This window comes from Epargyreus clarus, unplaced genomic scaffold (assembly GCF_041222505.1).
Source record: "Epargyreus clarus isolate Ecla_fem2 unplaced genomic scaffold, WU_Ecla_fem_2.2 ptg000009l, whole genome shotgun sequence".
Lineage (NCBI taxonomy): Eukaryota > Metazoa > Arthropoda > Insecta > Lepidoptera > Hesperiidae > Epargyreus > Epargyreus clarus.
The window spans coordinates 4,791,542-4,818,807 of NW_027332217.1; the positions used below are offsets into that span (position 1 = coordinate 4,791,542).

The following is a 27,266-nucleotide window of genomic DNA, read 5'->3' on the forward strand; positions in this document are numbered from 1 at the left end:
AGGATGAATTATAGAAAATAATATACACAGGGTTATAGATAGATAGATAGAATATTCTTTATTGTACGCTTCAGTAGATCAGTCGTAACAATGTAGATTTAGATATTTTAATACATTCCTCTATGAAGTTCTTATCAAAATAAAATTATCTTATTCATTAGATCTACTTAACTTATTTTTTAATATCTCCAACAATTTTAGGGCTGAAATTCAGGTATTCATAAAATATTATCTTTCGTGTCTTACTGATAAAGAATTTCCTTACACCTGTATATTTTAAGCAGCGTAGCGACATCTAGTATGCAGTAGATAAAACATGTAAATTGTATTTAGTGACATCTATTATGCAATAGCAGAAACAATAGAACCATAGGTAACAAATAATATTTAACCTGTATAAAAATTGTAACTTACTACATAACAACAAAAAATACTAAATTTGATTTATCGTCCTTAAAATCGTTACAAATATTTTAATCTACGAGAATTAATTAAATTTATAAAATATAATGATTATATTATTTTGGAATGTCTATGGATAAAGCAAGAATGACAACATTGAAATTCTATTAATGTCTTTTTTAGTCTATCAAATATGTGCGTTTATTTTCTGTCTCTGTGGAAAAATGTGCTGTGATCAGGAATTATGATAAGGTCGACTTAGTCAAGTTTTCATTTTTCTGCAACTACATTACGGAAATAAGCGTAAACACGTGCAATTGATAGTTAATCAAACTGTGTACAGTATGTTAAGGAATCTTTGAAAAATATTTCGTACACACAACGTATGGCCACCATGTTCTCGGGGAAGGATGCCGCAAACCCCGCGTATCCCACGCAATGGGCCCTAAATCCTGTTGCGTATCAAAATGTAGACAGTAGTCAGGTGGATTGGGCAGCTTTAGCGCAACAATGGATTGCTATGAAGGAAGCCGCTGCGATAGTGGCGCCGCAGGGTGCTCCGAAGACCGAGGAGGAGGGCGAAGCGCCGATGGAAGTGGAAAACTCGGAGGCGAACCAAGACTCCTCAATACCACCTGGGGCTGAATGGAACGCTGCAACAAACTCTTGGGGTGCCCCCCCTTGGAACCAATGGGGTAAATTATTATTAATATTTTAGTATTTAATTTGTCATCGGTTAAGGTTATCTAAACAGCTGATTTTTGATTAAACTACAGGTAACCTGTCCACAATGATTCCATTTAACAAATTTTGTTTATTTAAAAGATTACATATTGACAGATTAATATAAATATATTGCATTCAAATTACAATTTAAAAATATTGAAATACATATTAAAACATAATTTCAAGTTACGTGAAATGTTTAACGTTATTACTATGGATTAATTTTTTTTTTTAAATCTCAGGTAATTTTCTTTCTCTTAAAATTTTGTCCATTTTCAAATAATTTATGAACTTAAACATAAACCCTTCATTTTTAATACATGTTTTAAAATGAAATATAACTAGGTATAATTTAAGGTGGTACCGGTTGTGGTTCGACTCCAGCAGCACCACTGTCACATCTATTTCCACTTATAACAGCATTGTTAAGCACAGCTGTGTTCTGGTTTGAAGGGTGTGGTAATAGCGCCATACTTTTCTGAGGCATTACAGCTTAGTCCTGTGTACCTGACCTCAAGTAGGAATCTAATCCTACCTGGTGCTAATAACAGATGTCCATGGGCGGCAGTAGCCACTTACCATCAGGTGGACTGCATGCTCTTCTGCTACTCCTATATTATGAAAAAAAACTAATATCATGCTTCCCGCCCATGTTGTTTGATTACAGTATATTAGAGTAACATGCACACCTATACAGAACACACTGCACCAATATTTATTACTATATTACACTGTAAAAACATCTTTTAAGGTTGGGGATGGCCTGGTTCAGGTTCAGTGGATCCAAAAATACCTTCAGATCCATCAATGGCTATGCCATCCATGATCGATGGCTATCCCATGCAAGATGGAGCCCCGATGCCAGGGTAAGAGATTTTAATAATGTCTTTTTACAAACAATTGTATTTAGAAATTAATACAATATATGCAGGGCTTTAAAACTAGCATCAGAAGTATTTATTAAGATTTGCATGACAAAGACATATACTTACAAAAATATGTGAAGTACCTACATAAATGAAAACAATAGTAATAAAATAGATCTAATACTGTGACATACATTTTATTTAAAACAGCGTTGTTTGAAATAAAATGTATTGTACAGACCATAGATTAGTAAAGATTACTCACTCCTAACAAGAAAATGTACCCAGTTTTGAGAATTGAAATAGTTGCGTAAAAAGTTTTGCCACGTCTCTGTGCTAAAATGTCCCTAAAATATCTTAAATAATTATTTATTTATTATGTAAATTATGCAGTATTAGTTATTTATTCGTAAATTTTCTCTAAAAATGTTTTTATATCTCAAGAATTCAAAAAAAGAACTTACTAATAAGCCGTTTGTGGCTTCATTCAATTTCAAGGAGGCGAAGTATCTTTACTAATCTATGGTACAGAAAAACAGAAAAGCTTACTTTAAATATTTCTGCTTAACATGACACAATTAATTTAGTATTTTAGCCTTGTGTTTGATCATGCAATTCCAACAGCAGATACAGGCAGTCATATTGCTGCCATAACTAATGAAATATATCATTTCACATCTTGCACATTCTTGCCACAAACACGTAAGATGTGGAATGAACTACCTCCTGGGGTATTCCCAGAGTGCTATGACATGGGGATCTTCAAAAAATGGTGCGAAAAGAGCTCTTTTTCAAAGCCGGCAATGCTCTGGCAACTGCTCTGGTGTTGCAAATGTTCATAGGCGATGTTGACTATTTTCCATCAGGTAGCATGTCTACTTTATCATTAGGCTCGAATATAAAAAAAATCTTGTATACATTTCTAGGTACACAACCGGGCCCATGTCATCATCTACATTCCAGCACGGCTACTGGACAGCCCCACAGGGTGACCCGCCTGACAGCCGAGACAGCAGCCGAAGTCGTGAGAGCTCACGACGGTCCAAGAGCAGAAATCGTGACTCCAAATCTAGTAGATCTCGACCACCGAGGTTGGTTACCATACTAGCTTATATTGTATGAAATGCCCACATGCCTACCATATAAGAATATTTGGTTGCTTAGGCGAATTGTATTGTCATAAAGTAACACCTCTTACTCTTAATATTTTATAGCAATTTTATGTTATTTACTTATTGTGGTCACCAACAAGTAGCAATTGCAGTGACTATAATAATGGACTACTAGGGCTAAGAGTCAATAATCATTGATATCTACCTAATTAGGCCTACAGTGTACCAGACATGTGTTTGTGTAATTGATCAGTGCAGATTCAGAACAGATCGTAGTTTATTAGATGCTCTTGTACGTACATATATTATAATAATGCACAAATATATTCCCTATTTCTGACATTAGAACATGTATGCTTTGTTCAAGACATGTCTTTATTTATAGAATGAAAATTGGCAACCATTTATGTTTAGAAAATATGTATATTGGTTAATAGTTATGATGTTAAGTTTATAGCAGTGTAAGAATAATAATATATAACATCAAATTGAGATGTAATAAAATTTTAACTTTCCAGAGAGAAAATACCCATAATGCCTCCAGTAATAGAGCCAATAGTATTACCCCCTATGATGATGACAACTACTATAGATGCAGCTAAGCGGCGACAATTGCCTGCATGGATAAGAGAAGGTAAACAGGTTTTTTTTATTTTGTTTTATTAACTTTGCAAGCTGTTTTCAATATTTGGGAAACCACCTTTTAATAATGTAGAAACAGGAAACAAACATGAAATCCATCTGATGATAAGTAGCCTATAACACCCACGGATGTATATAAGCAAGCCCCGATAGGATCTGAATCCTACCTCCTATATGATGACGAAATTGAAAAACGTCATAAAAATGTGAAAAAATAAAACATAACAGTAATAACAATACTGATTCAAGACAAAAATAGTTGTAGCAGTAATCTTCAACTTCGCCATGTGTAATTAAAATAGTTTCTACTACAGTTTATTTTGTGTTCTCTTTTCTTTATACGAGTGTTGAAATAGTGATCTATATTGAAATAAATTTTATAGATAATACACACTAAATGTATTTTAATAATTGATATATTACTTGAGGCATAAAAAAGATTAAACAATAACTTTTTAAGTTAAAATAGTGTACCTGCTAAATATACCTCTGGGTCAGTAATATCACAATATTATCTTTTTACTGCCCACCAAGATACACCATCAAAGAAAAACAATTCAAAGATTACTTCAAAACTCTTGAAAAGCGCCAAACACATGTTCTGGGGCTCCAGATTAACCTTGAAGAGGTTGTGAACTTCTCATAAGTGTAGAAGCAGGAACAATGAATGTCAACTCAACAGGACAACCAACATACTGGCCCACCAATGAAGGGAAAATACCAGATACAATAGACTTTTGTGTCACCAAAGGTATAATAAAAGTACCATATCTTGTCATAGCTGCTGGGATTTATCGTCGGATCACTCTCCCATTCATGTGGAAATTGCAGCGAAAGCCAGAAACCTCTACGAAATGTATGTTGCACAGGAAAAGGACAAACTGGTCCTTATTTCGTACGCTTATGGAGTCCCTTAGAACTCCAGTAGCACTTCAAACAAGAACTGACCTCAGTAATGCTATTGAATTCTTCACTGGCAATATCCAGAGCGCGGCTTTGAATTCGACCCCAATAAACAAACATAACATTATTGCCCAACATATACCCATAAATATTCTTGATACAATATGTGAGAAAAGAGACCTTCGTAAACTGTGACAACGAAACAGGTGCCCTGATACCAAAAAAAGACTAAACTACAAAATTAAAGAACATAAGCAAATTCTTGATCAGGATCAAAACGCAGGATACCAGGCATACCTTGAGGGCCTTGACACTTCAAGAGCTACTGATTATTCTCTCTGGAAAGCAACTCGAAACATTAAACAACCGACAATAACATCCTCACCACCGAGAAAGCCAGATGATTGTTGGACACGAAGTGACCAAGAAAAAGCTGATATCTTTGCTAAGCACCTGGAAAATATATTCCAACCTCATCCATACGAAGGCACTCCAGAACATGAGTGACAGAATGTGTGAAAGCAACAGACTCAGATGAAGTCCCACCAATGCGATTTACAACAAAGGAAGTGGTGTGACAGATCGTAGTAAACATAGATATGTATAAAAAAATCCTTTATTATATGTACATTTAAGTCATTCTTCGAAATTAAATTTCTAATTAAGTAACAATTATATATAATATATCTATCTATTTACAAACTTAAAATCTATATACAATATACACAAAAAATATAATTTAAACAAAAAAGAAATATTAAAACTTAAATAATTAAATATAAAACAATGAGTCCAAATCACTGCCTCCCGGTAGAGTCCCAAGAATGCTGGCTGCGTTGCCGCGTTGTATGGCCAAACTTATTCTTTGGCCAAAGTACGCACCAGCTCTTGGGTCTCCAGAAATGTCAACCAGACGCGACGACATTTCTTTGTAGAACCGTCGTGCTTCTGGCCCCCACGGACCCAGAGTCTCTACCGCAAACGGCACAAATATGTAGCCATCCCCCAAGGCTGCATATTTGCGCCGCTTCACAGATTCAGCCGCCTCTGCCGCACCTCCCGCATGCGTCGAGGTCACTGAAATATGGGATGGAGCCAGCGTATCCACGCAAGTCGCATCCCATACAAGTGACCTCCCCTGTTTCCAGGGAACGAGAGTCATACCGTCGGGCCGCTTGCCATCATCACGTGCAATACCATTCGGCTCAAGGCAAGCCGGCACGTTGATGGTAACAAGGGCCCTTCGGATGATATCGTTGACACACGCATGACGCGACAAGCGACCAGCACTGCGGCGGCAAGACAGTCCGTGGTGGCCAAACTGGCTGACATTTTCACCACAGAGACAGCGATGTGGCTCATTTGTTTTCATACCTAAACGCAGGCAGACACAAATTGAAAATGATATATTATCAAAAAACGTACCTAAATTGTATGATGGTAAAGCCTGCAGCCAAAAACCTGACTCTTTTTCAGAGACTGCTAAAAGACGAGCCCGCTCTGAAAGATTTTGTGAGAGGTCTAAAAGTTTTTTTTGGTAATATTTACAAATGGGCTCGTCCCACAATCTCTGAATAGTTTTGTCATCAGGAAAATTTTGCCCTGGGCAGGCCAATGTCCAGGCAGTTTCGGCTTCGTTCACATAAGCAATTTCAGGATTACTAAAAGACATTTTATGTAGTATCTTGTCAATTAAACTTTGTGTGCTATGTGAAGAAGCCAAAAAATAAAAATATATATACATATTTATGTATAAAAATATATATATTTTATCATTTTTAAGTTAATTTGCATTTTACCTTATTTTATCAGGCTTAGAAAAGATGGAACGTGAGAAGCAGAAAGCAATAGAAAGGGAACAAGAGAAGAAAGCAAGAGAGGAAGCGGAAAAAGAAAAAAAGAAATTAGAGGAAGAAGAACTTGCGAGATTAAAAGCTGAAGCTAGTGGAGTTCCAATGATGCCCGCAAAAAGCAAATTTGTAAGCATTTTACTTCTTGTTTTCTGTGCATACTAATTAGCAATATTAATTATATTATTTCCATGAAAATGTCATTTTGTTCCCATACATAACACTTCTTGCTAATCCTTATACACTTACCTCCCTTATTATTAATTATTCAACTTTCACCTACAAAAGATCGAAATTTGACTATGTCTAGTATAAAGAAATTGTCAAATGTAATTCTTTAATAGGCAAAACATTGGTTATATTAATTTTTAATAAAATGGTGTTGGAAATTGTTGATCTTAAGCAATTTCTACCTAATAAAGTAGTAAATTAGAAATAAAGGCCACATAAGTTGTCAAATTTTTAGTTGTTGTAGGCAAAAAATCTTTAATATTGTAACTGATATCAATACATGTAAGTTACCATTGATATCAACTATTACTTGCGTGTTTCAAAACCCTTAAACACATATCATAATTATTTTTATTATTAAAAAAAAAAAATTGTACAATTTTAAATGCCTTTTTTGTAGGAGACAGATTCAGAGGGCGAAGAAGAGCCCTCTAAAGAGGAGAAGGAAGCACCAGCGGCCGCGAAAGAGACCGAAGAACCACAGAATTCAGAAGAGCCTGAAGAACAAGTTCAATTACCCAAGAGAAGCAGGGAGGAGACTATGCAGGAGGTGGTAAGTTATCAGTTATATGTCTGTTACCATATGGTTTCTACGGGCAACTTGATGATTAAATTACAACAGTAACATGATTGTACTACATATAACTAATACATGCATTCATTAATTAATGAAGCATGTATTAGAATTATGAAGAAGCTTTAAATAACAGATAATCATTAATTACTCTGTATTTTAAAAATGTTCTCACATGAAACAGAAATTTTCTATCTTAAAATTGTTCTCACATGAAACAGAAATTTTCTACCTTAAAATTGTTCTCACATGAAACAGAAATTTTCTATCTTAAAATTGTTCTCACATGAAACAGAAATTTTCTACCTTAAAATTGTTCTCACATGAAACAGAAATTTTCTATCTTAAAATTGTTCTCACATGAAACAGAAATTTTCTACCTTAAAATTGTTCTCACATGAAACAGAAATTTTCTATCTTAAAAAGGTTCTTACATGAAACAGAAATTTTCTACCTTAAAAATGTTCTCACATGAAACAGAATTTTTCTATCTTAAAAATGTTCTCACATGAAACAGATTTTTTCTATCTTAAAACTTTTAAAAACAGAAATTTTCTTAGAGATCTTAAGCTGTGCAGATAATAATTCCATTTATCCATAAATTGGAAAAAATCTTTAAGAAATTGAAAATGTAAAATTGATTTATTTAAGTTGCCCTTATATTCTTTCTTTATGTTTGTTCTAGAATTATTAATATATCTATTTTCCAGATGATGACTGTACGTCGCACACTGACAGAAATTCTGCTTGAGGTAACAGACCACGAGATTCATATGGTGAGCCAGGAAGAATTGGCCCGATATAATGTTCAACAAGGTACCATATCTCATATAGGTTTATACAAAAAGGCCCCGCAATCACTATCAAGATTTTGTTTTATACAACGACAAACAATTGTGTATTGACTGTTACTGTGATAATTGTCTCGTATCGAAACACTAAAATTGTGAACTGGGAAGAAATGTGACGTGTACAAAATGTGTTGTATATTATTTTCATCGCTAATAAAGTTTTATTTCAGATGTTGCCCGTTGAGAAATGAATACATTAGTGTGTTTTATTAATTTTCGTTTTATTTATATGGTAAAAGCATCGCGCCTCAACGCTATGAAGGCTAGCAAGTCCAAGGCACTCTCTGCTATCACCAGCGGGCTCGGTGAGTGCAATTCTTAACGACTTCATCTCTCATCTATCTTGCAAACTGATTCTATGTTGTACCAAGTAACAGTTTGCTAGATAACATGTATTCAATATATGTGGTGGTTTTATTATTTTTTACGATAGGTAAATATTGTCTTCGTTAACAAAAAACCACCATGTATGTTACGTAACATTTTATTTCAGCAGTGCTACATCAAAAATAATATTTTAATACTGATTGTATTGGCAATGCGCATGTTTAGAATGCTGTTTGAATATGCTATGTTTAGTGGATTGCGTAATTGGTAAGAAAAGATTTTATTATTGATGAAGTTTATGTGATAGTTAGTTTTGTTATTATGTAAAATTGTAATTGATATTGACATTTTTCTGAAATCTCTTTTAACAAATATGCAAAAATGTTTGTTTGGAAACAAAATCTATGGAACTCTTATACATTACAAAAAAGTTATTTCTATACATTACTAAATTTTTTTAAGCGTTCAATCAATCATATAGGGTTAGGATATTTTTATACCAGTAAGAAAAATATTTATTATATAAATAGTATTACATAATTTTAAACCAGCCATTTCTGTTTTTCATAAAACTGCCTTTATTGACTTTGAAATTGTTATATCACAAAAAAAATGATATAGCATGTGCAATGATGGCAAAATTTTCGTTAACTTAGATGCAATATAAAAAAATATATTAAATTAGTATTAGCTATTTGAGTTGTACATTGACATTAACATGGTTAGAAACATGTTAATACATAAATAGTTGGGTCAAGTAAGAGGATCACAAAAATTTTGTATACAGGTACAATGATGGCAAAATTTTCGTTAACTTAAATGCAATATAAAAAAATATATTAACTTAATATGAGCTATTTGAGTTTTACATTGACATTAACATGGTTAGAAACATGTTAATACATAAATAGTTGTGTCAAGTAAGAGGATCACAAAAATGTTGTATACAGGTACAATGATGGCAAAATTTTCGTTAACTTAAATGTCATAAAAAATGTTGCGTCTATATTAATACTGGCTATTTGAGTTGTACATTGACTTTTACAAAAAATGTCAAACAGTAATGTACTCATTAACAAAAAATTGGAGTAAGAAACATGTTAATACATAAATAGTGGTGTCAAGTAAGAGTTGCATGTGTGTGCCGTGGGCAACCACCCCGTGTTACCGGTGCGCTCTGTGTGCGCAGGGCTGGGCGCGTACGAGAGCAGCGACGACAGCGACGCGAGCGCCGCGGACAACCCTAGCGAGCTCACCGACCATCAGCTGCAGGTACACACTATATCATGTTACTAGCTGACCCAGCAAACTTTGTGCCGCCTCAAAATCTATTTGTCAAATATATTTCATGTCAAATATAGCCTATGTTACTCGTAGATAATGTAGCTTTCGAATGGTGGAAGATTTTTTTAAATCGGTTCAGTAGTTTTTGAACCTATTCATTACAACCAAACAAACAAACAAACAAAGGTTTCCTCTTTATAATATTAGTGTAGAAAAACGTTTTCGTTCTTCCCCCTTTAATGCTCCCATTAAAATAAAAAATCTTAAAATACACCCATTAAAATAATAATAAAAAATAGGTGCATATTTTCACTTAAAATATGCACCGATTTTTAGAGAACAAAAAAGACGGTTCAGTTCATTTAGGGTCGGTACATATCTGACGGGAAATGCGTCACGTATTATCGGTCGTGTTACGCTAGGACAGACAATTATATAATAAAATATTCAACCTTTCACACCTAAACGGTGATGCGTTAGTGCATCGAGCATACGACGTCTGTTTCGTTTCCGTCAACACATTAAGAGGCGGTCGGCCACGCGCCACGTGTATTTTGACATTTTTGACAATGCAACATCAGTAGAGATCGTTTGTGTACAGGCAAGACAAGACGCGTAATATGGCAGGTCTAATTTAACCGAATAAACGCGACCGATGATACGCTCGACGCATTTTCCGTCAGATATGTACCGACCCTTAAATTCACTACAATATTTTATCTCGACCACCATCGCCTCAGAATTTGAGTATTCTAATACAACTTCAAAATACTGTTCACATTGGAGAAGTGGCTGTAAATCTTAAAAAAAAATTAGACAGTCATAAATTGCAATTTTATGATCGTATTTGCTAATGCAATAATTTATTATTGGTTAATATATTCATGGTTTACCATACCATTACCATTACCATTGTCGTCCCTTGTCCTAAAATCATGGTCACCTAAGCTTTAACTTTGCACCGATATATTATTATTATTGTTATCTGTTAACAGTCTCATGTAATTTATTATGATATTATCTTATTAATGAATCCCAATTTGCGAATTTCACCGCCAGTTGGCAGAAAGTGGAACTAAATTCAAATGACTAAGCTAGGCCAGAAGTTAAAACGTTATCGAGTAATTTACCTGTTTTATATACTACTGTTTTAAATACTGAATTTTAGTTGAACCATTCAGACCACTGTTTAACGACACCGATTAGTAATCAGTTACATTGAACACCATTTATTGAATGGCTAATTAAGCTTCTTGTCTGCAACCATTCTGCAACATAGAAGCATTAATATTTATTTATTTATCAAGTTGATCTCCACATTTCATATCAGGTTGCTACCTCATTATTATAACTGATTTTCTTAATTTATTCAAGGTTACGCTAAAAAAATCGCCAAAGCAAAACTTCGCACAAAAACAACATGACATGACAAATGCCATGTCAATTATAATTGCAATACTTAAATAATAGAGCACTTACCTGCTACATAAAAAAAACGATATTTCAATTTCATTTAAAATTGATCATGAAGGAGTGGAACTACTTAAATGACCTATAAATGTCAGTTGACATTCATATTATCCAACAATATATTTTTTAACTTATTTTAATTAAATTTGTTCGAGAAATAGCTGTTAACCCATTTACTTTGTTTGGCACCGACACATTTACAAAGCATATACATAATAAGCGTACATGATATGTCATGATAGCGTATCTATTATCTTGGGAATTTTTTCTTGACCTTTCTGCATTTAGGTACTAAACCAGACGTTTATTTACATTATTGGTGGGGGGATACTGTCAATGTCTAAACGCAATTTGTACCTGTAGGGTGAGCGTAGCTATAGTTTTGTAATTGGGGGGGTAACAAACTTACAGTCTAGCGGGTTCGCGTAGCCGGGGAATGGGTGAAACAGGTGTCTTATAGTTTTTTTCGCTAAAGCTAAAATGAATAGTCTCTGAAGTTATTTATGGATACAAAAAAATATCCTGCTATTTAAAGAGCCAACAGGGTAAATAGGAACTCAAGAAAATAATAATAATATGTTAACAGTACTTGATTGATTGATTGATTGGCTAAATTAAGTAAATAGTTTAATGCGAACAAAGTTGTTCCAACCTTGCAAAAACAAGGTTTGGAACACATAGTTTACGCTAACCGTTGGCCTTGAACATTAGATATAATCAATAAAGGGGCTACAGTAGTATCAATACATGTCGCGGTGACCGCTAGTTTCGATGACCTAATATCCTTTCACCAAATAATAAATGTAACATGAAATGCCCCGGGCAGCACTTTTAACTAGCGACTAAATTTAACTACTCGTATTTTTATTGAAACTGGTTTGAATCCACTACTACTATTTCTGCCTAATAACAGCAGTGTTAAGTACCTACTGTGTTCTGATCTTACGGGTGTGTTAAATACTTAAAGTTACACTTAATTTGAAAAGCCTGTACCTAATTTGATATACTCGTATGTAATGAGTAAAATATGAATCTGAAAAATAAGAGTACCTAAACTCAGATGATTTTTTCGGCCTAAATCTTCGATCGCTAGTTCCTGTTAGTGATCGAAGGCCTAAATAGTCGGTGGTAAATGCAACTTGCGTCCAAGCCCACGCCACGTGACTACGCCGCAATATGTGTTCTCAGGAGGTGATCCGGCGCAAGCGCGCGGATTTCGAGCGTACGGCGCGCGAGATCGAAGCGGAGGTGCGGCTCGCCGACAGCCGCGAGCGCGCGCCGCCCGCGCCCGCCACACCTGAGCGCGCCGACCGTTAGTACAATATAGTAGCGTAAAACTGCTAGTCCGCTACGAATATAGAATTTGAAGGTGGTAGAAACCTTTGTGGTTCGACTCGGGCGGCACCACCGACAACTTCAGAGTGGACTAGCAGTTTGGCGCAAACTATACCACACTACCCTATCATCATCACCCCCACATTGATATAGTCCGCGTAAAACTGCTAGTCCGCTCTGAGTATAGAAATGAATCGCGTCGCCATAGCAAATTGTATGACTACACCTGCTCGGAACAGAGGACTAGCAGTTTGACACGGACTATACCCTCCGCTATCCTTAGGTTAGAGCCCCGACTAGCCAAACATCGACGGACATATTTAAATGCGTTCTAGGCCTAAGTCTACACTAATTTATTAGTCCTCTGTCTGGATTGAGACATTTATTCAAAATATCCCTTCAACACAACACACGACCTTAATATAGAACAAGTTCTGGGTTTCATATGAATTAAGTTAATTAAATAAATAATATCTTTCAAAACATTAAAGAGAGCTAGAGCTCTTGGGTTTCCCCATCATATTTTCTTTCACACTTAAAGCAAGTATTAGTATATTCGTGTAGATTAGGTCAGTTAAATGTCAGCAATAAGTATATTATTTGAAAACAATGCAATCTAATTTGCAGGGTCATCAGCTACACCACCTCCACCTAATACAGATGGCGAGACGCCCGAAAAAAAACCAGAAAAAAATCAGTCAAAAGATAAAAAGAGCAATCATAAATCGATTGACAAAGTAGACGGAGCGCGAAAAGTAGACCCAAGTCATGAGGATAAGAAAGATTCAAAGAAATCTAGTAGATACGACCGAACGCCAAGTCCACCGAAAACTCCCGAACCAAAAGAAAACTCGAACGTTAGCTCTAGTGATTCGGAAGAAGATTCATCTTCTTCCAGCTCTAGTAAATCATCGTCAGACAGTGATGCGAAAGTTAGAGTCGAGAAAAGTCGACCTAAAAAGCGAAAACGCAAAAGCTCGTCCTCCAGTACTTCGCCAAAAAAATCAAAGAAACAGAAACAGGCAAAGGAGAAATCGCACAAATATGAAGAGAAAAACTCTCATTCAAAATCCAAAAAATCAGACGACTACGTTAAGGAAGAAAAATCGAAACATAAGAAAAAAGACGATTACTACTATGAGAAACGCAGATCGTCCCGAAGTCGAGATTTCGAACGAAGAGATAAATATAGGGAGTATTCGGACGACGAAAGGCCGAGAAAACGTTCAAAGCGCTCGCGATCTGTCAGTTACGAGTCGCGATCGGGACGGCGGAGGTCTCGGGACAGATCCGAGGAGCGATACCACAGACGGGATAGAAGATCGTACGACAGGGACAGTTCGAAGCGGGATAGGTCCTACGACAGGCGCGACTACGACAGGAACGATAAGTATGTTCGGGTTAGGGACTACGAGCGGCGACGCTCGCGCAGTGCCAGCCGCTCCAGACACCGCCGGTGAACAGCAGGTTACGAATGCGACAGGTTGTATTTTTGATATATCCGTTATGTGAGTGACCCGTCTTGAAATCTCCTAATTTCTCCATTTTAAGTATCACAATCATACTAATATCTTGTTTACCTAATCAAAATAATTATTTCCTTATTCAAGTCCCCTTTTGAGCTCGAACCTTGTATACAGTAATTAAAACCCAACTAAATTATGTTTAAGAACATCACAAAACATGTCAGAAAAGTACTAAAACATTACCATATAAAGTATTGGAGATAAGAATTTCTAACAAGTATTATGGTCGAGTAAGATTGTGGTATATTATTTGTTTTCTTTTACAGGTTGGTCCTCCGTAGCTCTGCTTCTGGTGTAAATATTCTAGTATAATTATGTACAACTATTTAATTAGAATCCTTCAATAAACTTATCGACCAGCCTTATTGTTTTATTCTGCTTTATATGCTTAATGATGAAATAATTGCAATAGGAAGTAACATAATGACAGTTACAGAATTTGCTTTTAAATTCATTTTATAAGTGAGCTATTACTTGCCTATACAATTCTCAAAACGTACGAATTCATATTTGAAAATGAATAAATTTATCAGTGGGTAAAGTTATTGTTCATTAAGAAATTGTTATTATATTACGTACTATTAAATAATTATTATATTAAGACAATATTGTACCAAATTAAAGTTGCAATACCGTCCTTATTATACTATTTTAATACCAATGACATTTGAAGAGAAATTTGCAAATAAATATAATGCTGCAGTGTTAATTTATAATTCAGCTAGGTTGCTGCTTTTTAAATTATGATCTTTTATAAGAGATCAGCACCCACATGAAATATACAATAATTTTATTAAAATATCTTTACCTGTATATCAACCAACCCATTTGCCCTTGGAATATCCTCCAATTAAAATACAATGTAATTAGCTCCGCAAGGACTACAAGGTATACATTCTCCTGATGATATATACATGAAATTTAAATACAAAGGGAAAACAGAAACAGTACTATATAAGTTTAAGCGTATATTAATCTTAAAATTAATATCATGTTACTTTACAAACATAGATCTACAAGAACCATCGAGAACTCAATAAATAACTTAGTATATTTAAGTCTTTATTGCATAACATATCACTCAATTCTTTAAGGAATTTTTATCTTCAGTTCCAATAAAGCGCAGGAATAAATATAAGATCCATAATATATTCCATTTTATAAAGAAGTTATCAATGGGCAATTAATAACAGTAGTTTAAATTTAACAATTATATTATATGCTAGTAAAAGATAGCATAAGTATTTGTACACTATTTACTCCATTTTTTTGTGGTTGAATTACACATTTATTCCTGCACCAAATATCATAAATTTAGGCCTATAAGAAAATTGGATTAAAAAATAAATAAACATTAAAAAAGGAAAAATATTTTTATCATATTTCGATTGGACCTTTGCCTATCCTTGTACTCATGCGATCATTATATTGAAATAACAATTAATTTTGTCAATTATATACAGAGGACAACAAATTCATATGCATATTTCATCATAAATTACAGTAATAGGCAGGATGGTATATAAATATTTTTATATATATAATATTCCTAGTCTGCACCAAAATATACCAGTAGTGTGTTAGAGCACAGTCTAGGTCTCCAGACTCACTCACTCTAGCTGAGATGAACCATTCCTAACAAAGTGACGAAAAATATTGCAGACTCCTAAACATTTCTTTTGTATGTGCTAAACATACATTTCGTTTTATTTGATTGTTTATGAATATTCAAAATAATTTAATTGCCAGCAAACTGGTTAATTTGTTGACACAAGCTGTTTAATCAAACATACTTTGAGGCAATATATTTTCATATTTTTCACAGAAAAATAAGTCACATTTAAATTCAATATTTCCTCATGTTCTTTACATGTTCCTCATGTTCTTTAAAGCAACTTTAACTATATTTTTAAAGATAGTTCATAACACTTCATAGATATAAAAAATAAATTAAAATGCAAATGTGACAATAACGTGAACAGAAATCTATATTACATAAATTTTCATTATATGTACATCTACAGTGTGCAATAAAATATCAAAATTCTATGTTCCAAATCTTTGTTCACATTTATTGTATTTGTACAAAGCACCTATGTAACTGTCTGTGTTTATGCTATGATTAGGAGAAAGTTGCAGTATTTCTGTGAGCCTAATTTGCCATGGAAGAAGACCATGGGTAGAGCACAGAGGCCCTGTATACAAAGCTAGCTCTGGTTCCGGAATGGTAGGGTATACATTAAAAAGGGCATTATCTAATTCTTGTGCGGTGAATTCTCTAGAATTCCTTTTACACAAAGACCTATCCTTGGCTAAGTTTCTTACAAATTGTGCTATCTTTGGCCGACCATCACTATACTCTACAATATTTATAATAATTGTGTTTGCTTGACTGCCATTTGTATAACCATTTAGATCAGGTTTATCAGACCATTTTATACATCCTGGTATTCCTTCTTTCTTCTTTTTCTCAACTGCAATGAATAACTTTTTTTCATATTTTTTTAAGTCACCTGAAAAAAAATGTCAATGAAAATACTGGACTCAATGATGCAATAGTCAACTATCTTATGCAACCAAAATATATATTGATAGCAATATCAATTCAAACTGAACAGATTTACAAACTGGATATATTATTTTTAAATTTAAAGTAGTCTGTGTGATGGTAAGTCATCATTGACGCACAAAAATGCTTGTGATGGAGTCCATATAGAAAGCTTTACTACCTAAATCTGATCACAGACATGTAGCCTCTTCTGAGAATTAATATTCCTTATATGTAAGTTGAGTGATATTACAAATAGGTGACAGTCTTCACTCGTTCTCCTTCCCAGCCCAACTACACTGGTTCTAGCATCTTTCAAATATAGGAACCGATAAAATTAGCTCTATTAATTGCAGTTCATATTTATCATAAGTAAACTAAGTAGTAACAAATATAAAGAAATAGAGAATAGACATGTACCTGAGATATCGTAAAAGGAAAGATATGTAACTCCAACAATAAGACTCCAAATGACTACAGAGGCCAGGTCATCTATAGAGTGATGGTTGGTATCAGCCAACATAACCAGATGTTTCAACCTCTTCTGCAAGTGTGGTCTATGCTGCAATATCTTCAAAACCTCCTCCTTCGTCGTGGCCCCTTTATGGAAGCTCAATATATTACTTTTTATAACACAAAACTGATAATAAGCATTTTCAATAGCAACAAGTTTGTTCACAATCCAATGTATGAGGAAAAATAGAAACTCTCTTAGCAACCTCGACAGCATATTAGATGTTATATTATGACCGCGTCGCTGAGTTTATTTAACCATTTTATGCCAGTCAAGAAAATGAAATATTTTGTATATCACACGGGTTTTTTCAATAAAAGTGTGATCATATCGGCAGTCATCAGAATACCGCTTTTTGTAGATAACCAATCACGAGCTTTTAGGTGTCAGACAAATAGGGTTACCAACAAAACCAAAATTTAGTAAAATGTTTAACTGCGTTCAGTTTAATACCAAATATACAATAAAAAATAATAGTTGTAATTAAGTACATATGTAAAAAGATAGGAAAATATGTTATAAATAAGAGCAATACTTCATAAACGTGATAAAAATAAAATTTGGTATGATAATAATACAATTTTACTACTATAAAAAAACTTAGCGCCAAGTTCAAATCTTAAAACGTTGATAACTCATTTACATTTTTTATTATTATATTTTGTTGTATTGTATGTACACATGAACAATCAAATCTAATAATAATCTATCAGTTCTATATATATATATTTTTGTTATTCATAAACAGAATTTTAATAAATTACAAGCTATTACTAGTATAAAAGTTTCTGTAAAAATGTACAATCATCAAACAGGTTTTTTTTTGCTTTTTAAAACTTTTTGAAACTACTTTATTTTAATAGATGTAAGTAAATATTTTCCTGAAAATTTATTCCACAGAAAATCCTTAAATATTTTGAAATTAACTCGCGAAATTATTTTGACTTTTAAAATATTACTTAAAAAGAAGCAACTGATATAGATCTTAAAATGTCGCTCTACCCATGGTAAAATGAATGTAAAAATCAAAAGAAAATATATAAGTAATATCAAGATTTTTAAAGAAAATACGATACATTGTTTATACTTAATAATGCCACTATTATAAGTTGGTAAAATGTTTATTACATACCAGCTGATATGTTGGTCTTGAACATGATAAAAAATAGATTTTTTTTTTAACAAGTTTTACATTAGATGCACTTTTAACCTTATCCACAAAATGTTGCTCACTCACTTCGAGCTGTGAACGTAATAAATAAGTGTACGACTTAACCCCTCTATATACATACTTAAAATTTAATAAAAATGTCCTTCCTTTCACCTTTAAAATGAAGCCTTTTAATTGATTAATTCTTAGAATATAAAATTAGACAACGTCGCGTCATCGAATAATATATTCGTTTGATAGTTTTTTAACTTACTTTTCGCCTCTTACGACAGGCAAGGGTTACCGTAGCCCTATTCTGGTCCCGGTACTACAGGGACAACGTAATATATTACCTATGCACGTGAATAAAATCTAATGCCGCGTCCCCACGTTTGACGTCGATCTAATTGTTTAGAAATATATTTATAATAATAAGTGCCCATTTATATAGTCACTGGCTGGTACAATTGTATGAGTTATAGCATAAAAAAGAAAAATAACGCTTTTGAGGTTTGAGTTGTAATTTGCGCGGGAATAATAAAAATTGTAGGTAAATTCAGTGGCGGACTAAGGTCGTCAGAGGCCCAGGGCGGAAAATTGAATGGAGGCCTCCATTCAATTTTGTAAAAAGTTTATGTGAGTTTACAAAATGACAAATGTACATTTCATATATTGTTTGGTTCTGACGACCTTTTTTAGTAACTGTGTTAGGAGGCCCCCAGGATGGAGGCCCGGGGCGGACCGCCCCTTCCGATCCATTAAGCCAGCAAATTGGATCAAGAAATCGTTTTATTATATTATAATGGAATGTCTGTTTTTTAGGAAATGATTAACTAGAGCAATGCTGAAACATACCGGCTCCGTTTGTTTCCACAAACGTACCCCTTTATTTTGAACATTTTTATTTTTAGTATTTGTTATTATAGCGTTCACATAGATAAGTATAAAAAATAGCGTTAGATGCACATCGTTTTAATATTTCAAGTGTATCAATCTGATAAAGCCCTATGACATATTATCTATTGACAAACGGATGCTAAGTACGGGATCCTATATCCCGTTTTACGCTTTTAATTACGGAGGAACCCTAGCAATCATTTAAAAAACGCATTTTAGCTTAGCGACTGCCTCGTTGCAAACAATTTAGGTAGGTACATAATATATACGCACCAAATTACTTAAAAAATGAACTTGTTTTAATATTACGCAATATAATGTGCAATCTTCATTTGATAACACAGATATACATATCTACATATCTGTATACATATATACAAAGAAACTGCATATTTTATTACAGCAGCAAAAAATGGTGACCGTGATTGTTGCAATGATAACGTTTGAAGATTTTTCGTTAAGAATGTTAAGATGGTAGATAATGTCACATAAGTGGGTTAAAACTATGCCACTCATTCTTTTGTTTCAGGTTTGATTTTTTAGCTATGAGTATTAGACCGGTCAAGTTAGACATAAAAATAGTGGTCAAATAGCAAAAATTCCGGGAAGGACAATTTTTTGTAGAGACATTGGGTTCACCATTACAAATAAAGTTCCAAAAGTCCCCATCGATCCGAAGTGTGCGTCGGCAGTTATTCGAGGTCAAATGTCAAAATTTTAGGTTCTTTGAATTTTTCCCGAAAACGGTAAGTTTTATCGAAAAAGTACCTAGGACCAAGTTGTAGCTCTTAAAATTCTCTACAAATTAGTCTTTATTTTTTTCTCTAAAACCTATCATTATTCAGATATTGCGCTTGTAAGAATTAAGAGTACGTTTTACACGATATGCACATATTTCCACACCACCTGTGAAATAGGATACTCAGCGCGTTTTTTTAACGTGGTTTCCTTAGGAGGACTATTCCACGAACCTTTATGATGTTATTTCCAGCAACAATACTTATTTAATAGCATGAAGAATATTGATATTGGCTATTGAGTTCAACTGTCGTTCTAATTTTTTGGTTATTAGATATTCCTACCTAAAGTCGGTCACAAATGCGCCGTTACCCCTGAAGACTAACTAAGTTGGAACGTCTCGGAAAAGTCTACCTTTTCCGAGACGTTCTACCTTTCTTCGTTTCGTTTCTACCTTACCACACCCTTCAAACCAGAACACAGCAGCGCTTAACACAGCTGTTATGAAGCAGAAATAGGTGTGGCGGTGGTGCCGCCGGAGTCGAACCACAAAGGGTTCTATTAGGTACCTTCAAAAAATCTGATTTATACTCGACTTAAATAATCATGTTTTCTGCGATTTATTTTTCGTCTACTTCTTCCTCACTACCCTCAGTAGTGAGGAAAACGGATCGAAGACAGAGAGCTGAATGTCTAGAAATTGTTCAAACGAAGATGAATCAGTTCTCTCTGTCATCAAAATTACATGAATCTTCCTCTCTTGTATTTAATGGACCATTTGAGCAAGATAGACCTTGTTAATTGGTACACGCCGAAGAACTGAAGAATTGTTTCTTCAGTTCTTCACCACAAGAGGATAGGAAGAGGGGGATAAGGGGATGAACTGGCTCCCAGGCGCACTACCGAAACACGACGAGTCGTTATTAGCGGTAGACTCCGGCCTGAGGGTGGTAGCTATCCAGGCAGATCCCACGAGGAGACCTTACCACCAAGCGGGACACCTTTGGGAATTACGCCAGGCGGTGTCAGATCCAGCAACCAGTGGGACCGTCGCAGTAGGATGTTAAATGCCCGAGTAGACGCTGCTGCCCATCTACCCGGTAAATACCCTTAGTCGGCTTCTACGACACCCACGGGCAGGTATGGGGTGGTCTATTCACCGCCGGAGCCACACGGCATAAACACACTTGTATCAGGTCAGACATGGCAAGGCAATCAACTGAACCCTGAAGACTGGGGTTCAAAATTAATGAATAATACTTTGGAATCGATTCAAACTTTACTGACCCCCACTCGAGAAAAACTTCTTAATACTATTTTTTGCAATTGCAAAAAAGGTCGTAGTGCCAAATATGGCAGTAGAAAAGTAGGGTTACAGTATTTTCAGCGTGTACCAATTGCCAAGGTCTATGTTGCTCAAATGTTTAATTAAATACAAGAGAGGTATATGATCTGATGAAGAGACAATTGATTCGTGTCCATTTTAACAAGTTAAGAAAAAGAAATAGAAGAAAACGTGATTGTTGAAGTTGAATATGAAGAGTATAAATCAGATTAAAGTAACAAAAAATTAGAACGACAGTTGAACTCAATAACCAATGTCAATAATCTTCATACTATTAAATAAGTATTGTCCCTGAAAATAGGATCTTAAAGGTTCTTGGAATAGGGAAACCATGTTAAAGAACCCCGTTACGTACGCTATTTCACAGGTGGGGTGGATATCATGTAAAACGTAATTCTTACCAGCGCAATATCTTTATTATTGGTTTTAGAGAAAAAAGTTATAAACACCATTTTATAGAAAATTTTAAGAGCTACAACTTTGGCCTGAGGTATTTTTCGATAAAACTTACCGTCTTTTGAGAAAAATCCAAAAAACCTAAAATTTTGACGTTTGACCCCGAATAATTGCCGACGCACACGTCGGATCGATGGGGACTTTTGACACTTTATTTGTTATGGTAAACCCAAGGTCTCTACGAAAATTCAGCTTTCCCGGAATTTTTGCTATTTCAATTGTCTAACTTGACCGGACTATATTGACAGAAAACATAATTCAAGTGACATTCCAAACATAGAAACACAAGCCTAGATAGGTACAATGTACACACCTACAATCTCTATACTCTATCTCAAATTTAATTTCGCAATAATGATATTAAATGCTAATATGTGGTAGTGACACATTCGACAAATCGTTTCTAATTTATTATTACTATACTGGCAAAACCACTAAAGGCTATCAGCATTCGAGTTATGCTAAATATTTCATTGCTTTTTTAAAACGCTACCAAACTTCGACGCCTTATTCATCAAACAGTACAAAAGTGATATTAGACATTAAGAAATAGACTATGTATTAATATTCGACTCCGTCAATGTCTAGACTTCTTCATTTGTCTAATTCTAAGTCATAACCTATATCTATGACGTAGTGAGGGGAGAAAGAGGAGTGCAGAGAAGGCCATGTCCTCTGCCGTCCCGATCTTTAATAATTCTGCGAACGAAGACGCGGTTCATTACAAGTATCGCTATAATCACTACTCATCCGCATACTATACTGTAATCTTTGCTGCTCATGTTTACTTAATAGGTTAATACTAAATAAACCTAGCTTTACCTAACCCATTAAAAATAACTACATTCTTAGGTCAGAATTGAGGCGTTATATTGGATTTTAACACCTACAGATAGTAGCGTTGTGTGTATTGAAACGTAACGGTATTTGTCGGCTCTGAAAATGGAAGCCATTATAAATTAACAGCTGGAGTTGAGCTGCAACAGATTTTTTTAGTTCAGAAAATCAGATTTTATTTATAGATTCCGCAAAACGTTGTTTGCCACTGATAAGATGAAAGTTTCTTTTTTGTAAATAATTATATGACTCTGCGATTATTGAATGTTATGGTACATTTTTCTCGTATTTATTACCTATAGGAAGTTATGAAACTTATTAGTAGGTACCATTAGAAAAGTAAGTAGGTACTGCAACTCTGATATCCACAAAATGAAAGCAGGTAAGTACAAAGCTACCTTCGTCACAAGGAAGCAAAATAATAAATTTAGTTTTGTGGTGAGCGGACCGACGACTTTAAATCCTAATTTGAATGAAATTAGATGATGAAAAAAAGGTGTAAAGACTAAACATGTGTCTGAAATTTACAATTTTGCTGGCTAACCATTGTTTATTTAATTATTCATAAAAGCATTTTAGCATCACCGAGTTGTTTTTCGGGACATCGGGGACAAAGTAGTTGCAAACAATCCCATTCAAAATGGAATGCCTGGTCACGTTATCTATAAAACTCGTCAACGCAGATGCGTTTGATTTTCAACAATTTCACTTTCATAGGTATAGAGATGTAGAGTAGGTTCGACATATCACCCCTTCGTCTGTTTTTCCTATATAGGTTACTGTACTCTTTGGTCTGATTGATACGAATAATTTTACGGTAAGGTAACGGTAGGTGTTTATTGTTATTAGTGTAATCTGACTAACGTAAGCTGGGACCATTGAGTTTTGTAAAATGTTATGTAAAGAAGCTATGATGACATGCATTAACATTTATATCGTTAAAATTCAAATTTAACTATTTCAACTGATTCTAGATCACGGAACAAGAATAATCGGCCAAGTACGAATGTAACTCGCACATGGAGATTCCGTACCATCAAATGTTCATTATTATTTTATATTTATGGCCACAATGCGCAATGGCCACATGTAATAAGAGTCCTAAGGTTATAATTATGATTACAATAACTTGGAATTAAAATAAATAGTCGTCACAACTTTAATTTATATTAATAATTTATATTTTATACTTATATATAACATAGATATTTTAATTTATTAGAGCGTCAATTCTGTAAATGCCGTGTTCACCTATAATTGTGAATACACGACTTATTTATCTAACTTTTGCAATGTAATTTATATAAGTGTATACTGCGTTGGTGAACCTTTAATAAATAAATTAACAATACTTAGTCGTAAGAAACAACACAACAACAACAAATGAAATGAAAACTAGTAGTTTATGTGTATATTAAATCTACTATGTAATATAAATTGTCAAAAGTGGTTACATTTTCTTGTTTGAAGTAGAAGAATCTTTACTAATCTATGAGTTTAACAGTTAAATCGAAAAATACCGTTTTTTGTATGGACACCATTAAATATTCAACATAACAACATATCTATTATGGTTTTAGAGATAAAGCACTGTGACAGACGGACAGACAGATTAGTAATAGGGTTCCGTATTACCCTTAGGGTACGGAACTCTAAAAACTAGCTAATATGCACTATGGTCGGAACCAAAGACTAAAATAATATTCATTAAGATTCACAGACTACAAATAAGAAAACAATCTTTAAAAATATTACAAACGATTCTATTTTATTTTACTTTATAAATACATAAATTAAGTTATAACTTAACGTAAAGTTAATGTGTTATCTAATTTTAGTGATTATTTAAATTTATACAACTATCCGATTTATCGTACGTATCCGTTTCCTTCCGCCATTATTGTTTCTTTCGCTTGTCAGACGTGCCTGATAGGTCAGTATGCAAAAGATTTTTAATTAATATCAAGATTTTACCTCTAATATTTCTTTATTAAGTGATTCTGTTTAGATAAAAACATTTTGTGGTTCAATCGGTAATAAAATAAGTTGTAAACAGTATTGATAGAGAGTATTGAGAGTAGACCACGCCGCCAAGTTATTATGTGGTTTTCTTATTTCAGTGGTACCAAGATGCAGCTGCACATAAGAGGACAGTCGACACATCTTCTCGATGTCACTGGAGAGGAATCCATAGGCCAGATCAAGGTAAAGTTATTAGTATTGAGAGTACACGATGAATATTGTTGCTCCAAAAGTCGTATGATTTTAGGTTATACTTGCACATATTATTGCATTTATTGCGTTCTAAATAATCTCAAGTATAGGTACTTTAAAATGTATCTTTCCATGATTATTGAAGTATAGACTAATCTATAATTATTTTCAAGTCTTACTTTAGAGTATTCGTGTACTTTTGCGTAAATTATACTAGTAAGCAGTTTATTCACATACGTAAAATGTAATCTTAATAAATCAGTATTTTTAAGTAGCGCAAAGTTGTAAATTACTAAAAAATATATTTGATCAAAACAAAACAAATCAAAGATTACAATAGCAATCAATTATTCTAGAATATGAACAAAGTGTATAATATACTTAAATCCTAGTTTCCTTTTTCAGGTTTTATTTATCCAATATGTTTCAGACAAAGTTTTATGATATTGTCCACATTTTGTAAATTAGTTTTGACTGCAGTAAAAATATTAAATGCATATTTCAGGACCGCATCTGCAGCCTTGCTGGTGTTGGAGCCGAAGAGCTGTCTCTGTCGGTCAATGGAGCACCTCTTGAGGATGACTTCCTTGTTTCTGAGCTCTCCTGCACAGAACTGGACCTGACAGTACCACTGCTCGGTGGTAAAGTGCATGGCTCCTTGGCTCGTGCTGGTAAGTGTATAATGTGTAGTAATATATTTTTTTTTATAATATAAGTGTAGCAGAAGAGCATGCAGTCCACCTGATGGTAAGTGGCTACTGTCACCCATGAACATCTGTAATCATCCCCAGATAGGATCAGATAGGCTGAGGCTGGCCACAGATGCGCCGCTATCCCTGAGGACTACACTGGAACTCCTCAGAAAAGTATGTCTCCCTTACCACACCCTTCAAAATGAAAAAGAGCAGCTCCTAACACTGCTGTTAGGCTAAAATAGGTGTGGCGGTGGTACCGCCGGAGTCGAACCACAAAAAGTTCTACCACCTTATAAACTTCAGAGCGGACTAGAAGTATGGCCCAGAATTATACTTGTATGCTCCTTCCATTTATTAAATCATGAAAATGCTTTAACACCACAGACTTGTAAGATTTGAAATGACAAAGCTTTTTCAACCACTGAAAATGTAATGACAGTCTGACTCACACAAATGAGTGCCTTAATTAATAAGATGTCAATGAATAAATGTACAATGTAACTTCTATGAATACAAAATGTTTCCAGGCCTATATCCTGGATGAATCTTATCTGTGGAATTTAGTCACAGACAAGATTAAAGTTTTGAAAATTAATCTATACATGCATATTTGCATGCATACATCTTTAATATTTGTGACTTATTTTCCAGGTAAGGTCAAAGGTCAGACTCCCAAAGTAGAGAAACAGCAAAAGAAGAAGAAGAAGACCGGCCGTGCTAAGCGCAGGATCCAATACAACAGACGGTGAGTATCATCATTTAATAGGTTCCACTTTAAATCTCCACCACTAGAATCAGCATGATATTGTCCCTGCAGTTCCAGGACTAGAATAGGGCTACGGTATCCCCTGCCTGTCGTAAAAGGCGACCAAAAGGGTCTTACGGGGTTGCGGGCGGCAAGAGTGAGACCTCTAACCGTCCAACAAGGAACCCCGGGAAGGACGGCGGTATGTGTGGCCGCATACCGTCCTAAACACCAGGTGTGCGGAAGTAGCGTAAACTGTTGCCTCAGGACAGAGCCTGTAAAAATCCCACATACCCCGGCGTCGCTCCCACGTCTTCGGGTACCTTTTGAAGGTTTCCCCCTCTTAAACAAAAAAAATAATGCAGGAAATTAACTTTAACTACTAATTATTGCATTATTTTCTACCTACACTGAACTATACATGATGAATTTACGTTACATGATTGACATATTTGCCACGCACTCGCCAGTGACATGGCATCCTAGTGACGTCACGCCTTTGCATTTTGTCTATGCTCCATGTAGAAACTCAGCAATGTTTTGATAAGACATGATGTCATATGTTCTGGTAGATTTTTTAGTTAACATTGCCAATTACAGTGTTTTATACTTGTATTGTAATGTTAATGAGAATATAATTTTATTGTTTATTAGAATCTTTCTAACTTATCTTTATTAAATTCTTAAAAAATATTTATTTCATTCTGCAAAATTTATCCTTTGATTCTTTAATACTGTCATCATGCCTTTTGTGAGCAACTGCACACTATTTGCATCTGTTGCTACAGTGTGCTACTGAGTAAAAATTGTGATATAAATATGGAATAATATACGGTTTCTATTCCAGATTCGTCAACGTTGTCCAGACATTCGGTCGTCGCCGCGGGCCTAACTCCAACTCGTAGATTTATGATTTGTAAATAATATGCAATTATAACACCTGATTTGCACCCAATAGTTGTTTTATTTCTTGATTTCAATGGTAAAAAATGTGGTTCTTTCATTGTCACCTATCTATTTGAGCCGTA

General features: G+C 34.4%; 2 protein-coding genes across 3 annotated transcripts; one reads left to right on the plus strand and one right to left on the minus strand.

Annotated features, from left to right (window-relative positions):
- The first annotated feature begins 573 nt into the window (after positions 1 to 573).
- On the plus strand, positions 574 to 27,193 carry LOC140744805 (uncharacterized). 2 transcript variants are annotated; one of them, XM_073076475.1, is made up of 15 exons: positions 598 to 1,097; positions 1,880 to 1,994; positions 2,921 to 3,085; positions 3,625 to 3,740; positions 6,464 to 6,630; positions 7,133 to 7,285; positions 8,017 to 8,122; positions 8,397 to 8,462; positions 9,674 to 9,756; positions 12,427 to 12,550; positions 13,201 to 14,029; positions 24,705 to 24,789; positions 25,304 to 25,469; positions 26,145 to 26,238; positions 27,086 to 27,193. In XM_073076475.1, the coding sequence occupies exons 1-15, from the start codon at positions 788 to 790 to the stop codon at positions 27,141 to 27,143; spliced, it is 2,637 nt and encodes an 878-aa protein (XP_072932576.1). In that variant the 5' UTR covers positions 598 to 787; the 3' UTR covers positions 27,144 to 27,193. The 2 variants fall into 2 exon arrangements, with proteins under 2 accessions (XP_072932575.1, XP_072932576.1); XM_073076474.1 differs by lacking the exons at positions 24,705 to 24,789; positions 25,304 to 25,469; positions 26,145 to 26,238; positions 27,086 to 27,193 and adding an exon at positions 14,366 to 14,460 and having other exon boundaries at positions 574 to 1,097; positions 13,201 to 14,056.
- On the minus strand, positions 15,055 to 17,552 carry Tango14 (transport and golgi organization 14). The gene is made up of 2 exons (XM_073076480.1): positions 17,068 to 17,552; positions 15,055 to 16,612 (listed from the first exon to the last, which is right to left on the minus strand). The coding sequence occupies exons 1-2, from the start codon at positions 17,375 to 17,377 to the stop codon at positions 16,146 to 16,148; spliced, it is 777 nt and encodes a 258-aa protein (XP_072932581.1). The 5' UTR covers positions 17,378 to 17,552; the 3' UTR covers positions 15,055 to 16,145.
- Positions 27,194 to 27,266: the final 73 nt, after the last annotated feature.

Excerpts from the sequence above, each read along its gene's own strand:
- LOC140744805 (XM_073076475.1), top strand. The coding sequence starts at position 788 with ATGGCCACCATGTTCTCGGGGAAGGATGCCGCAAACCCCGCGTATCCC. Across the intron at positions 3,086-3,624 it reads AGTAGATCTCGACCACCGAG|AGAGAAAATACCCATAATGC; the intron begins GTTGGTTACCAT and ends TTAACTTTCCAG. Across the intron at positions 26,239-27,085 it reads AGGATCCAATACAACAGACG|ATTCGTCAACGTTGTCCAGA; the intron begins GTGAGTATCATC and ends TTTCTATTCCAG.
- Tango14 (XM_073076480.1), bottom strand. The coding sequence starts at position 17,377 with ATGCTGTCGAGGTTGCTAAGAGAGTTTCTATTTTTCCTCATACATTGG. Across the intron at positions 16,613-17,067 it reads TTCCTTTTACGATATCTCAG|GTGACTTAAAAAAATATGAA; the intron begins GTACATGTCTAT and ends ATTTTTTTTCAG.